Source organism: Bufo gargarizans, chromosome 1 (assembly GCF_014858855.1).
Source record: "Bufo gargarizans isolate SCDJY-AF-19 chromosome 1, ASM1485885v1, whole genome shotgun sequence".
Taxonomy (NCBI): Eukaryota; Metazoa; Chordata; class Amphibia; order Anura; family Bufonidae; genus Bufo; species Bufo gargarizans.
Window position 1 is genome coordinate 634,877,043 of NC_058080.1, and position 14,603 is coordinate 634,891,645.

General features: G+C 41.2%; 1 protein-coding gene across 1 annotated transcript in view; it reads left to right on the top strand.

Annotated features, from left to right (window-relative positions):
• LOC122935548 (protein limb expression 1-like) overlaps positions 1–14,603 on the top strand; it is a 75,917-nt gene that overhangs the window by 44,994 nt on the left and 16,320 nt on the right. Inside the window, exon 3 of the mRNA XM_044291320.1 lies at positions 4,127–4,204. Coding sequence (XP_044147255.1) covers positions 4,127–4,204 — 78 coding nt within the window. The remainder of the gene's footprint in view (positions 1–4,126; positions 4,205–14,603) is intronic.

The following is a 14,603-nucleotide window of genomic DNA, read 5'->3' on the forward strand; positions in this document are numbered from 1 at the left end:
TGCAATAGTAATTGGTTCCAGGACGACCATTGTATGTTGAAACCATTGTAAGTTGAGTAATCGGTTCCAAAGCCCCAAAAGGTCATCCAAAATAAGAGAAATGAAAATTTTAGAAAAATAAGCAGATAACAAAGATAGATAAAACAAGTCCTTAAATATAACAGTCAGGGATAGATGCTAATAGGTTGGATCGGAGTCTGAGACATTGTATGTTGAGTCTGGTTTCAACTTATGATGGGTCAGAAAAGACCATTTTATGTTGAAAATATTGAATCCTGAGGCCATTGTATCTTCAGGGAATACTGTACACAGCATCTCAGTAAACATTGTAACAGCTTTTAAAGTAGGAGTGATAGGATTAACCCTTTTTGGCAGTAAATCACGGTATTAACCCTTTAGCAGTGATCCACCAGGTCACTGCATTTCCACCCATGTACTGTATCAAACAAAATCCAGGTCCACAGTTCAGTATGAGTTAACTAAGCCTGTAATCTGCTTGCCCGGCAGATAAGACCTCACCATTTTAGGGTTAGCAATAAAAAAATCATTTTGTAACGTGTTTGTGCACTCAGCTATAAATGTGTCACTTCCTTCCCCGTTTGCAGGCCACCCACGACTTCAATAACGCATGTTATGTTCTTTAAACCACGAGCGAAGCCTGGTTACTGAACACATCAGACATAGCAGAGTTTATGATCTGCTCAGGGTTTGTAATATGTTGTTTCAGGACTGTGTACTGGTGACAAGATGGCATTTTATAGCCAGCACGACCTGTAATTCGTGCTGTTTAAGGACAGATGCACACGGAGCCCTGGCTATATCACTATGTACTAAAATGGCTGCAACAAACCAATGCAGTATTCTAGTCATTCAAATCCTCCCGTTGGCACTAGCGCTGACAATCTTAACGAAAACACAATTACAATATAAAGAATAACAGAGCAGCATCTCATCACACAGAAATTCGCCGATCCGGCCAAGGAAGAGTATTGCTTTCAGGAAAGGCTGTGGTAGGTTTCAGAACCGGAGTCTTGAGGCTTCAGTGAGTTTATAATGAAATAAAGAAACAGCATTTTTTGGGGAGGTCAGACGCACATTGGCATTTCATATTTCTTTTATTATATTATCCATTTGAGAACATTTCATTTACCTTTGTGCCTTTTATAAAGAAGTAAAATTATCGGGAATGAAAGCATTTTTTGGACAATAGAATTAGTCTGACTTATAATGGATATAAATAATGAGTGGATGTTGAAGCAATCTGTTGTATCATCAAGATGTAGCATGGCTGAATTTGTCATTTAACCCATTTTGTCTGCGTTGTTTATTAATCATCTTTTTGCTATGATGGAAAAAACACATCTGGGGAGATTTATCATAAATCAGGCGCAGCATCCGGCAGCACACCTGGGTATCATAGCCAGGTGCACGCCGCCGGCCCTCACCCTTTCTGGGAAGGTGACAAAGCCTACGCCGCCAGCCCGCCCCCTTTCTGGGAAGGTGACAAAGCCTACGCCGCCGGCCCGCTCCCTTTCTGGGAAGGTGACAAAGCCAGCGGAGAAATGCCACTTGTGCAAATACTTTTGCGCACATGTCGTTGAAAAGTTTGAAATGCACAATTAGCAACTGTTTCGCACCACAAATGTGGCATATCATAATGATAAATCTGGCCAACAATAACTTCTGTTTTTATGATGCCATATAGGGGCTCACCTACAATGCTCACATTATAATGTCATCATCATAGGTCAACCATAGTGTCACACTGCCTCCAAAATGACAAATGCTGCATACCTTCCAGAGTCAGCAGCAAAGTCTCCAGTGGCAGTCCCAAAACAACAGGCAGAATGCCCCTAAAAAGGGTTGTGTGACCATAAGTACTTTTTCATTAACGAGGGGCTGGAGTAAAGCAGTGGTCCCCAATGCCCACTGCCACTCCAATCATCTCTGTGGGACCACCAGAGATAGACAACTGCTAGAAAAAAGTTCCTATGGTGGGACAACCTTTTAAAACATTTTCAGGATTCCAAGCAAAACACGTTATAGAGCGTGCCGTCAAAATCAGTCCCAGCAACAGAGCTTTCATTAGAAGTGAAATAGTGCCCCAGTGCCGCCTCATCTGTGCCCATGTAAAAAAATAAAAGTGCCCCCCTAAATTATTCATCTGGTAACCAGTCTGGTGCCAATAAGTAAAAAGTCGCAATTCAGAGGATAGAGATCAGTATGAAGTGTTCAGTAACTGACAGCGCCATCTCAACCGGCCTCTGACCTTGCGAAGAGACTAATATACTATTGCAGTCTATGGTTGAGAAGTTAATATTAAAAGGGTTGTCCTGCCATATATATTGATGACCTATCAGGTACGACCTATGGTCACGCCTGCCAATCAGCTGTTTAAAGAGGAGGCAGCGCTCCATGCTGCCGCTGCTTCCTGGTCTTTACACTACGTGTCTCCTGTGGAATGGCGGCATAGTGTAATTAAAAGTACCCGCTCCATTCAAGTGAACGGAGTGAGTACTTGTCATTACACTGCACATCTGAGGTGAGGTGCAGGGTAATGAAGAGAAAGCAGCCTTTGTATGGAGCGCCACCTCCTCTTCAAACAGCTGATTGACGGGGTCCCAAGTGTCGGACCCCCACGATCTGATATTGATGACCTATCCTGACGATAGGTCATCAATATATATGGTTGGACAACCCCTTTAAACTCTGCCTGAGGCTAACTATGGCAGGCCTGGGACTCTTCAGAAGGACTCAGGCTGTCATAGCAAGTGAATGGCTGCTGCAATCTCATTGAGGATGAGCTGTGAGCTGACATTAAATCCAGCTCAGTCCCTATAAATTATTTCTCAGATGCCATGCCATAGTTGACCAGAGCATCTGAGGGCTTAAATGTCCATGATCAGAGTTGTCTCCATAGGGCAGTTGTATGCTGTGTAAAACAGCAAGCACACCTGCAAGACATGACTACTGACAGCACCTCAATGGGAGTCATCTTTAGAGACCAGACATCTGACGAACATGTATGGCCGTTGTCTGAAAGTGGGGAAAAAACAGCAATCGGTGACTTAATGTTGAAAACTATGCCTTTATTGTCACCTCATTAAAATTAAGGGGGGTCTGTGCCATAACACCCATGAATTCTCTTGTTGTCATTCATAAACAGGCTTTCATGAAACATTTGACCACTGAGAGGTATAGTACACATGTGGACAAAATTATTGGTACCCTCCCGTTAAAGGAAGATAAACCCACAATGGTCACTGAAATCATTTGAAACTGACAAAAGTAATAATAAATACAAATTTACTGAAAAACAGCGGAAATCAGACATTGCTTTAATAGTTTAACATGTCCCCGTGGTAAAATTATTTTCAATCTTTTCTAGGGGTACCATAATTTTTGTCCAGGACAGTTTCATTAGTTTTTTTTAGTTTTTTATTATTATTCTGTTTAACCAAAATTTTAAAGGCAATGTCTGATTTTCAGTAAAATGTTATTTATTATTACTTTTGTCAGTTTCAAATTATTTCAGTGACCATTGTGGGTTTTTCTTTCTTTAATGGAAAGGTACTGACATTTTGCAGAAGTGTAGCAGAGACTAAGATGTAGATGTGTATTATTACGAAGATGTAGCAGTGGCTTGGTGATGTCCTGGATTCGAATGTGACCAAAGACAACATCTGCAGAAGTTTCTATCTTCTCCCCTTGTAGGCATGGACATCCTCTAGTTCCTTCCCATACCACAAAAACATGCTGATAGGATTAATTGCTTTCTATGAAATTGTCTCTAGTGTGTGTCTGAGATATGGCAATTATATTGTGAGCCCCATTGAGGAAGGCGACTGTAGATCACTGCAGAATACGTTGGTATTATACATAAATAATGTCTGAGTGAACAGATAAAACAATATGGAAATATTCCTTTGGACTGTGTTGTATAAATAATATTCATTGGGTTTTATTCCAACAATTACAGTTAATAAGAATTAAATTTTCAAGATATCACATTGTCATGACTCCTAATAAACAATATATAATAGCTATGTATAATGTATATGTTCAGTAAACAATAAGTGAATGTTGTGTAATAATCTTATTCCTGGTATTACCTCCTTTATTACAGGAACTCATGATAGTCTTTCAGCTCCTGCACTGGAACGGAAGTCTTAAAGCCCTGAGAGACACAAAGTGCTCCCGTCAGGTAAGAAATATCTGACACATTAGCCAGTCCATGCGTTTAACCCATAAACACTTACCCAGCATGTATTTGCTTTTTATTCTGAAATCCTACGGATTTACTGAGAAACAGCTGTGATTTTTGCATCATCTCCGATGCCAATTCTTGTTCTCAATAATGCTGCCAACGGCAAGTAAACTGTTGAGCATGTGATTAAATGCAGAGCTGGAGAAACTGAAGTACTCTGTGCAATATTAGTGTATATACAATTTTACTTGATAATACATGATATGAGTTGTATCAAGCAGAAAAAGAACCTGGCCGATGCCTCAGTGACTCTAACGGGCAGTGACACATCTTTCTAAACTGGGATTCCTAGTGTACTGCCATAATGATCTCATAAAAGTGAAGAGAATATACGCTCCATTACTTTCCAACACTTTTGTGTGCGCCAGTAAGTGATTCCAATAATCAAAGAGTAAGACTCTTGCTATCTGGCCCACGCAGAGCCCTATTGTTGACTGACTGTAGGGTCAGCTGTCTAATTGGTCCAGGACTACACCATATTTCACCAACTTAAGCCACATTTGCCAAATTACTCTGAAGTTAAATGGGTTGTCCAGCCTTTACTAAGGATAGGCCATCACCAACTGATAAGCGGGGTCAGACAGTCTACACTTTGGCCAATCAGTGGTTTAGGAGTAGCTCTGTTGGCACTGGAACTACACAACTCCATCAATCTTGAAGTCAATGGATGCATGCAGAGCTGTAGTTACAAACTCCCTCTACTACAAGGTTGATAGAGCTCTGTAGTTCTGCTGTCGTCTTCTGGCAGTGGAGCTACAGCCAGTCGCTGGTGGTGCGGGCTGTCGGACCTCTGCAGATCAGCTAGTGATGGCCTATGCTGAAGACAGGACAATATTTAGTAAAGGTTGGACAACCCCTTTAATCTAGAGGGGATTATCCAGATATTTGTTATAAGAGTACAATTAGGAGAATCGGGGAATCTCTAGGTTCCATCCCAACATGGTTTGTAAGGTACAGAATTGTATGGCAGAAGCGTAGTTGTACAAACCCAAGGTCAGGGCAGAATGACTTTATTCAGTAGGTGTAAATCGATATAGGTCAAGGCAGGCAACAATCATATTGTAATAAAATATTTGCCTGTCAGTCCAAATAAATCAAGTGATAACTACACCCAGCACTTAGGAACCTTATTTCTCATTCAAGGATCAGGTGACTGCACTAGGTGTTAATAGTTAGGGATGCCAAAACTAGCGCTAGAAGCTGGAGGAAACTGGCATCAAGGAAACCTACTATGGTGGCAGTTCCAGGGAGCAGAGAGGGATGTTGTCTGCAATTCTTCCTATGTGGAACATTTATGGCCTATCTCTGGAATGCACCATAAATGTCTAATAGGTGTACGGCTCACCTCTAGAACCCTCTCCTATTTCCTCATTCTCCCTCCTAAGAATGAGGCCCCAAAGTCATTGGAAAGAAAACAGGGCATGCCTGGCCACCCCTCCATTCACCACTATGGGACATCTGAAAATAGTTAGGCTATACTTTTTGTTGGCTGGATGGTATAATTTGGATCTATTTTATACATTGCTCTCTTTTAATATACAAACAAGGTTATAACAGAAAACCCCTAAGGGAATAGTATATGAAATACGTTTACAAAGCAGATACATTAAGAGCACAAATCATTGTGAAAAGATGGTTCCTGGCACTAGCAGTAAATAAACCTAAACATTTAGCTGGATCTTACTGAAGCAGACGATGGAAAAAATTATTCACCGCCCCAGCACACCGACACTGCTCCTTAGGACAGTTTATGGCAAAACTATTTTCACTGTATCCTGTGAAACTGTCAAAACAGTTCTGCTGTATCAAACATGCATTCTCAGATTCCCTCTCAGAGGTGGGAGGATGTGTATTATAGTTTGTGTTTTATATTATTTATCACCATGTGGGGGGTTTAGACACACATTGTAGAGATAGAGCGAGATGGTGAACAGATCAAAACACTGACAGAATCCATGGATGGCAGGCTTTTGAGTGTCCTTGCAAAGAAAGGTGGCTATATTGGTCACTGATTTGTTTTTGTTTTGTTTTTGAATGTCAGAAATGTATATTTGTGAATGTTGAGATGTTATATTGGTTTCACTGGTAAAAATAAATAATTGAAATGGGTATATATTTGTTTTTTTGTTAAGTTGCCTAATAATTATGCACAGTAATAGTCACCTGCACACACAGATATCCCCCTAAAATAGCTAAAACTAAAAACAAACTAAAAACTACTTCCAAAAATATTCAGCTTTGATATTAATGAGTTTTTTGGGTTCATTGAGAACATGGTTGTTGTTCAATAATAAAATTAATCCTCAAAAATACAACTTGCCTAATAATTCTGCACTCCCTGTATTCAGAACATGGTCTTGTTACCAGTGGGGTACCTCAGGGATCTGTTCTGGGACCCATATTGTTTAATATCTTTATCAGCAAAATTTCAGAAGGCCTTGATGGTAAGGTGTGTCTTTTTGCTGATGACACAAAGATTTGTAACAGGGTGGATGTTCCTGGAGGGATACACCAAATGCAAACTGATTTAGGAAAACTAGAGGAATGGTCAAAAATCTGGCAACTTGATAAGTGCAAGATAATGCACCTGGGGCGTAAAAACCCAAGAGCAGAATATAAAATCAGTGATACAGTCCTAACCTCAGTATCTGAGGAAAGGGATTTAGGGGTCATTAGTTCAGAAGACTTAAAGGTAGGCAGACAATGTCATAGAGCAGCAGGAAATGCTAGCAGAATGCTTGGGTGTATAGGGAGAGGCATTACCAGTAGAAAGAGGGAGGTGCTCATGCCGCTCTACAGAGCACTAGTGAGACCTCATTTGGAGTATTGTGCTCAGAACTGGAGACAATATCTCCAGAAGGATATCGATACTTTGGAGAGAGTACAGAGAAGAGCTACTAAACTAGTACATGGATTGCAGAATAAAACTTACCAGGAAAGATTAAAGGACCTTAACATGTATAGCTTGGAAGAAAGACGAGACAGAGGGGATATGATAGAAACTTTTAAATACATAAAGGGAATCAACAAGGTAAATGAGGAGAGAATATTTAAAGGAAGAAAAACTGCTACAAGAGGACATAGTTTTAAATTAAAGGGGCAAAGGTTTAAAAGTTCTATGTTTCTCTGAAGAAGCAGGTGGATCAAGGGTGCACAGACTGACTTGGGCCCACCCACAGTGCACTTAACTTCTCATTTGCATATGAATTACAAGTATCTTTTCGCCATAACAGATCACTAAGTGAAAAGTATCATTACATTCAGATGAGCTAGCTCTACAAATCTTTGTGTCCGGTTTACCAGTGAATTTCCTGGTGACAGACTCCTTTTAAATGCAGTGACTTAATCGTGCATTTTTTTTTTGCTTAAGAGGACGCGTTTTCTCTAGCTCACCGGATGTGCCACTTTCTGAAGGGATAATATGTGACAAGCAGATTACAGTTTGATTATGTCAATATAATTTCCCCTCTGAATACTGATGAATGTGACTTTTGTAAGGATGTGGGGCAAGAAACCTTAAATATATTACTCTGCAGGTGAAAATTGTATAATTACTGCAATGTCTCACTTTGGTCAGTAGATATCCGCAAAGGATAACATGCTAAAAGTCTATATGGAGCTGCCTATAAGAGTAATATGAATAACCTGTTTTGTTTGCAAAGTTGGTAATTAGCTACTGTAATTTATGGCTGTTTGTGTGCCCCTACTAGAGTGATAGCAGGCTGTATATGCAGGGTTGACACTGCACTTAGCAAATGACTTATTGCATCACACTCTCTCCCTGTAAAAGGGAGGAGGGGCCTGCTGGGGCAGGAAGTGAGCAGACGGAGGTTGTGCTGGGTGCTGCTGGAGACCAGAAGAGATCTTCACTGCAGATTCTGGAAGGGAATGGACTGGCTCACAGTGCAAACTGGCGACAGCACGAAGGGGAGGATTGCAGCGATGACCCCAGGAGGGTCGTGTCTGTAGGATCCAGTTCTGGAGTGGACCAGAAAATAAGATAAAGCACCATGAACCTGCTCAAGGAACTCTAAGTGCGGCTCTGCCGCATCACATTGCACCACACTGGTAAAGTGGCATTTGGACAGACAATAATGCTCCAAATACAGTTGCATTGCGGTGTACGGACTGCAATCTAATACAAAGCTCTAAGGGACTCATACGCTGACACCTTTATCTCAGTGGCTTCTCATAGGGTGTTATATACTGGGAGCTGGAGAAAGGATTACAGCTGCAATCAAAGGGACAGACAACATTTACCTGTGGATTACAAATAGTATTGCGCAATACTTAGGGTGCACCCCAACAAGGAGCTCATCCAGGAACATACAAGTGCAGCTAGGCTGCTTAATGGACTTTGGGGAAAACATTGCATTTACTAGTTTATTGTTAGGCTGTGTTAAATTCACTGTTGGTTTATTTTCTGTGTACCAATCTGTTTTATATATTCTCAGCTTCTTGTTCATTATTGTGGCAGGCGCAGCACTATGAAGTGCCTTTTGCGCTGTGGCATTAGAAGAATTTTGATATCTGACTTTTTAGTCTAACCAGACTGTCTGTTACTCTGTAATTCCTCTAGCACCGTTCTATGGAAGCAGTAGGTTTAAAGAGCACACCGAATGCTTGAAATAACTTCCTTATTAACTTCAATATTTTCTTCATATACAGTGAGGAACAGAAGTATTTGAACACCCTGCGATTTTGCAAGTTCTCCCACTTAGAAATCATGGAGGGGTCTGAAATTCACATTTTAGGTGCATTCCCACTCTGAGAGACAGAATAAAAAAAAAAAAAACAGTAAATCACATTGTATGATTTTTAAAGAATGTATTTGTCTTGCACTGCTAAACATAAGTATTTGAACACCTGAGAAAATCAGTGTTAATATTTGATACAGAAGCCTTTGTTTGCACACACTACAACAGGGATTTTGGCCCACTCCGCCACACAGATCTCCTATAGATCTGTCGGGTTTCGGGGATGTTGCTGAGCAACACAGAGTTTCAGCTCCCTCCAAAGATGTTCTATTGGATTTAGGTATGGAGACTGGCTAGGCCACTAAAGAACCTTGATATGCTTTTTACGGAGCCACTTCTTGGTTATCCTGGCTGTGTGCTTCGGGTCATTGTCATGTTGGAAGACCCAGCCACGACCCATCTTCAATGCTCTGACTGAGGAAAGGAGGTTGTTGCTCAAAATTTTGCAATAAATGGCCCCATTCATTCTCTCGTTAATACAGTGCAGTCGTCCTGTCCCCTTCGCAGAAAAGTACCCCCAAAGCATGATGTTACAACCCCCATGCTTCACAGTAGGGATGGTGTTCTTGGGATGCAACTCATCCTTCTTTTTCCTCCAAACACGACGAGTGAAGTTTAGACCAAAAAGTTCTACTTTGGTCTCATCTGACCACATGACTTTCTCCCATGCCTCCTCTGGATCATGCAGATGGTCATTAGCAAACTTCAGACGGGCCTGGACATGTGATGACTTGAGCAGGGAAACGTTCCGTGCAATGCATGATTTGAAACCATGACGATGTAGTGTTCTACCGACAGTGACCTTTGAAACTCTGGTCCCAGCTCTCTTCATGTCATTGACCAGCTCCTCCCTTGTAGTTCTGGGCTGATTCCTCACCTTTCTTATCAGTGATACCCCAAGAGGTGAGATCTTGCATGGAGCCCCAGTCCAACAGTCATCTTTAGCCTCTTCGATTTTCTAACAATTGCTCAAACAGTTGCTCTATTTTCACTAAGCTGCTTGGCAATTGCCCCGCAGCCCTTTCCAGCCTTTGTGGAGGTCCACAATTTTGTCTCTGGTGTCTTTTGACAGATCTTTGGTCTTGCCCATGGTAGTAGTTGGCGTCTGACTGACTGTGGGGTGGACAGGTGTCTTTAAAGAGCTCAGACAGGTGCTATTAAGTTAAATTAATGAGTGGAGTAGTGGTGGAATTTTTGAAGGCACAGTACCAGATCTTTGAGAGCCAGAATTCTTGCTGTTTCTCAGGTGTTCAAATACTTATGTTCAGCAGTGCAAGACAAATAAATTCTTTGAAAATCATACAATGTGATTTTATGAATGATTAATTTATTTTTTATTTTGTGTCTGAGTGGGAATGCACCTACAATGTGAATTTAAAACCCCTCCATAATTTCTAAGTGGGAGAACTTGTAAAATTGCAGGGTGTTCAAATACTTCTATTCCTCACTGTAGCACTGCCGCCTCCGCATCTGATAGTCCATGTACAAAACAAGTGTTGAATAAAGTATCACAAAATGGCGGTATGCATAAGATGGTGGTTCAACTGTTCAATCTTGTCATTCATCATAACATTGTGGATATATCTCTCTCTTGAGTATCTGTACTCTCACTTTAAGTTATTTAAGCACTATATGATCTCTGTGAGAGGTATATCTGAGGTCTAACTAATAGTTCACTTGCTGAATTTGTTCGCAATTTTGCAGTATGCAGTTAGCAGTAACTATTTGCAGATTAGTTGAATATTATCTGGTATGGTTGTATGCAATTTGGATTGCAATATGGAATTTGAATTTGGATTTTAAACTTTGCAATTGTATGGTATATGTAATTGGTGGAACTGGAAAGTAAACACACACATAACTGGTTCAGTATGCAGTTCTAATCACTATATTAACAGTAGGAACATCATATAACTGTTTTAAATACCTATTTTGGCCTCTCTGCTTCCATAAAACACAGCTCTTAGTGGAGTGAATGTCTGTTCAGCTTCTCTCTGGTGAATAATAATTTCTAGCTGTTGCTGCTAGGGGATTTCCCACACAGGCTGTGTGTGAGACTGGCTGTGATTGGCCAAGACTCCTGCTATGTGTGAGGCTGGCTGTGATTGGTCTAGACTCCTGCCCAGCAACTACAGTTTAACTCTATGCTTCCTGTTTCTGCTTTGTTATTGAGCCTACCTCACATCCATATAATTAATCTTAAAGGCATATTATCTTTTCTGCTTCTGTGAACACAATATATATAACAGTTATGATATCCAAACATGAAGTCACTGTAAATATCTCAGCTTTTGTCTTTAGCACACAAACATAGGAACTGTATTGAGGTTATTGGCTGTTCTAGCTGTATAAACATATAAGCTATATTAGCAATCTAGGACAGGTCTTAGCTGGCCAGCTACAATTATATTGTTCAGTAAACTCAACTGCTGGGAAAGAACCATTGTCTGTGTCTGTGTGGCATCGTGTATCCTCTGTACCTGTGGGCCTAGCCCTTGGTCTTCTTTCACTTTTATTGTGTGGTCTCAAAGGAATTGAATGCCAGTATCTGCTACTTTACTTAATACCAATAGTTTTCAAACTGTATTCGCCTCCTACATGGGAAATAAAATATTACACAGCCCCAGACAAATGAATGGGCAACCATGTTACGGTATAAATGGTGATGCCAAGTCCACATGAACAAAAGCCACGCTATCAAATAGTGTAACTACTCATGATTCATCATATCATGATTTGTTATCTTTGTCCTTAAAAGGGTTTTCCGAGACTTTTCTACTGATGACCTATCCTCTGAATAAGTCATCAGTATCTGATCGGTGGGGTGGACCCCTGCCAATCAGCTGTTTGAGAAGGCATCAGCACTCTTGTGAGTGCTGTGGCCTTCTCTCAGCTCCCCAAGCACACCGCCATTCATTTGATAGCAGCTGTGCGTAGTATCGCAGCTTAGCAAGTGATTAGATACCAGAGCATAGGCCATCAGTAGATAGGTCTTGGAAAACCTCTTTCCCACCAAAAATGACGAGTTTGACTGATAATAGTCTTACGCATATGGGGTCTTTTAGTCATGTTCTCCTCTCTAACTGCTGTATAACACTTAGACCCTGATTTATCAATGGTCTTGATGGGCCCTGCACTGCTGGAGCAGGCCTTGTCATGAATTAAATGCCTCCTCCGTGCACAAGATTGAAACCTACTCTGGGTTGTAGATGGTGTAGATCTCAGTCATTATTTACACCAGTTTCTGGCGTAAATTATGAAAACTGGCGAGGGCAGCATACATGTGATATTATCATGTGGAGATGTCTCCTTTCACTCAGGCATGCCGATAATTTGCTAATTTAGCTGACCTCTTTCTCTCCTGACACCTTCATACATGAACTCTCAGATCAGACATTGGTGCATATTTATTGGAATATATGGGGAGGTGAATAAGAGGGAGAAGATGAGAACAAGCTGCTCCTAGACATCTCTGGCAGCAGCCTGTCTTCTGGGAAAACAAAGGTTTGGACATGTCAAATTCCAACATGCATAATCCTTCTCTTCACGGATGCCAAGCCTGTGAAGTATCAGGTGCGCCCACACACAGACACACATATTATATCGTCAGACAATCCATCCTAATCTAATGACCAGCTTTAGCTTGTGGGTACGTAGTCTACAGATGACGACTTTGACTTTCTTGAAACATTCTGGCCTTTTTTTTTAAACAATGGTATGCCTCTTGTAATCCCTGGACTACCCTTGTAACCAATCCTCCCACAAACAGGCTACAATGAAGCCACTGGTTCTTTGGTCACTTAAGGGTGTTGTCCAACTTGGTTAAGGGGTGGCCTAACCTCAGGGTACTGTAGGTCATCACTAGCTGATTAACACATCACAACCTTGCCAGTCAGCTGTTCAGGAGTAGCTCATTTGCCTGAAGTTGACAGCAGAACTACACAACGCTGTCGCTCTTGAAGTCAGGCGACATCAAGAGACATCCCCTTTAACTGTTGCATTGACCATCCGCATGTGCCTTGCTAGGTGACCTTCTTGTAGTCACATCCACCCACCTACAGGACCAGATTATAGATACGTGGGGTCAGCATAACTTTTTCATCTCATCGGTGTTTACCTAGCTGTCAGTAGTGTCTGATGCGAAAAATGTGGATCACTGCAATTTTGAGCTGAAAATGATAAGGTTAGTGCTTTCACCAAAGCTGGTTTGATGCATACGTAGAATGATTAGATTATCAGCTAAGGATTGTGTTCATATTTAATTGGATTTATTCGGGCCTGAGAAGAAAGCTAGGGAAAATTGGAAAGTGATTAAACAACACATGGCAATGATTATATTTGTTTGAGATTTGCTTTGTAGTTTAAATATGATAAATTGAATTAGTTTGTACATGGAAGTTATTGAGACAAAAACAGTAAAAGTAGAAATTGTAAAGAATTACTTAAGCTTCTATATTAAAGATACAATTTCCTAGAAAATAAAGATATGATCTAGGGATAGAAATAAAAATATAATGGCAATGATAATTTGATGAGTACATACTGTATCCATTTAGATTTTTTAGGTTGATATATTTTTTTTTTTACAAGAATTCAATATTGATGGTCTATTTTCAGGATAGGTATGATTGATGGAGGTCCAACAACTGTCATCCCCTCCTGTTTAAAGAGGTCAAGACACTCCAGTGAGCGCTGCGGCCTAGTCGCAGCATACCAAGACCAGTGGTGTACATTGTACAGAAGCTGTGCTTGGTATTGCAGTCCATTCACTTGAATGGCACTGAGCTGCAGGCAGGCCATGTGACCAATGAACGTGATGTCACTGGCATAGGCATTGGAGTGCTATGGCCTCATCAAGCAGCTGATCAGCGGGAGTGCTGGTAATTAGACCCACCAATCAAATGTTGATGACTAGAGATGAGCCAAGTTTGGCCGATTCACTGAACTTTGACAAGAAACTCGATTGGTGACAAATTAATTCTTCAAGAATTGCTATAAATCAGGTATACCCTTGGCTGAGGGAATGTATGGCGTGGGCTGCTGCAGTAAGCCAGCTCCATACGTGGAGGGTGCCAGTTGTATCCTACAGCAGACACCCAGCCATAATGACTGGGAATGGCGATCCCACCGAACCCTGTCATTTAATTCCCCAGAAGCCACGATCAACACCTATCACGGAATTTGTGCGGGTCCCACTGCCTTCTAATTGGAGCCCCCACAGTAAAATCACAAGTCTCCAATCAGTTACCATGGTAGCCTGGACACTTTTGAAGCTTCCCATTGCTGCCATGGTAACCTCCCTCAGCAAGGAGTGTGTCAAAATGCTAGATCTCTATTAGGGTAATTAGGACAAGGGATCAAAGAATCCAAGGTTCTAGCCCTCACGGGTGGCTCACAGGTGGCTCAGTGATTAGCACTGGTGCCTTGCAGTGCTGGGGTACTAGATTTGAATCTGACCAAGGACAACATCTGCATGGAGTTTGTATGTTCTCCCTGTGTTTGTGTGGCTTTCCTCCAGGTACTCCGGTTTCCTCCCACACTCCAAAGACATACTGATATGGTACTTAGATTGTGAGCGC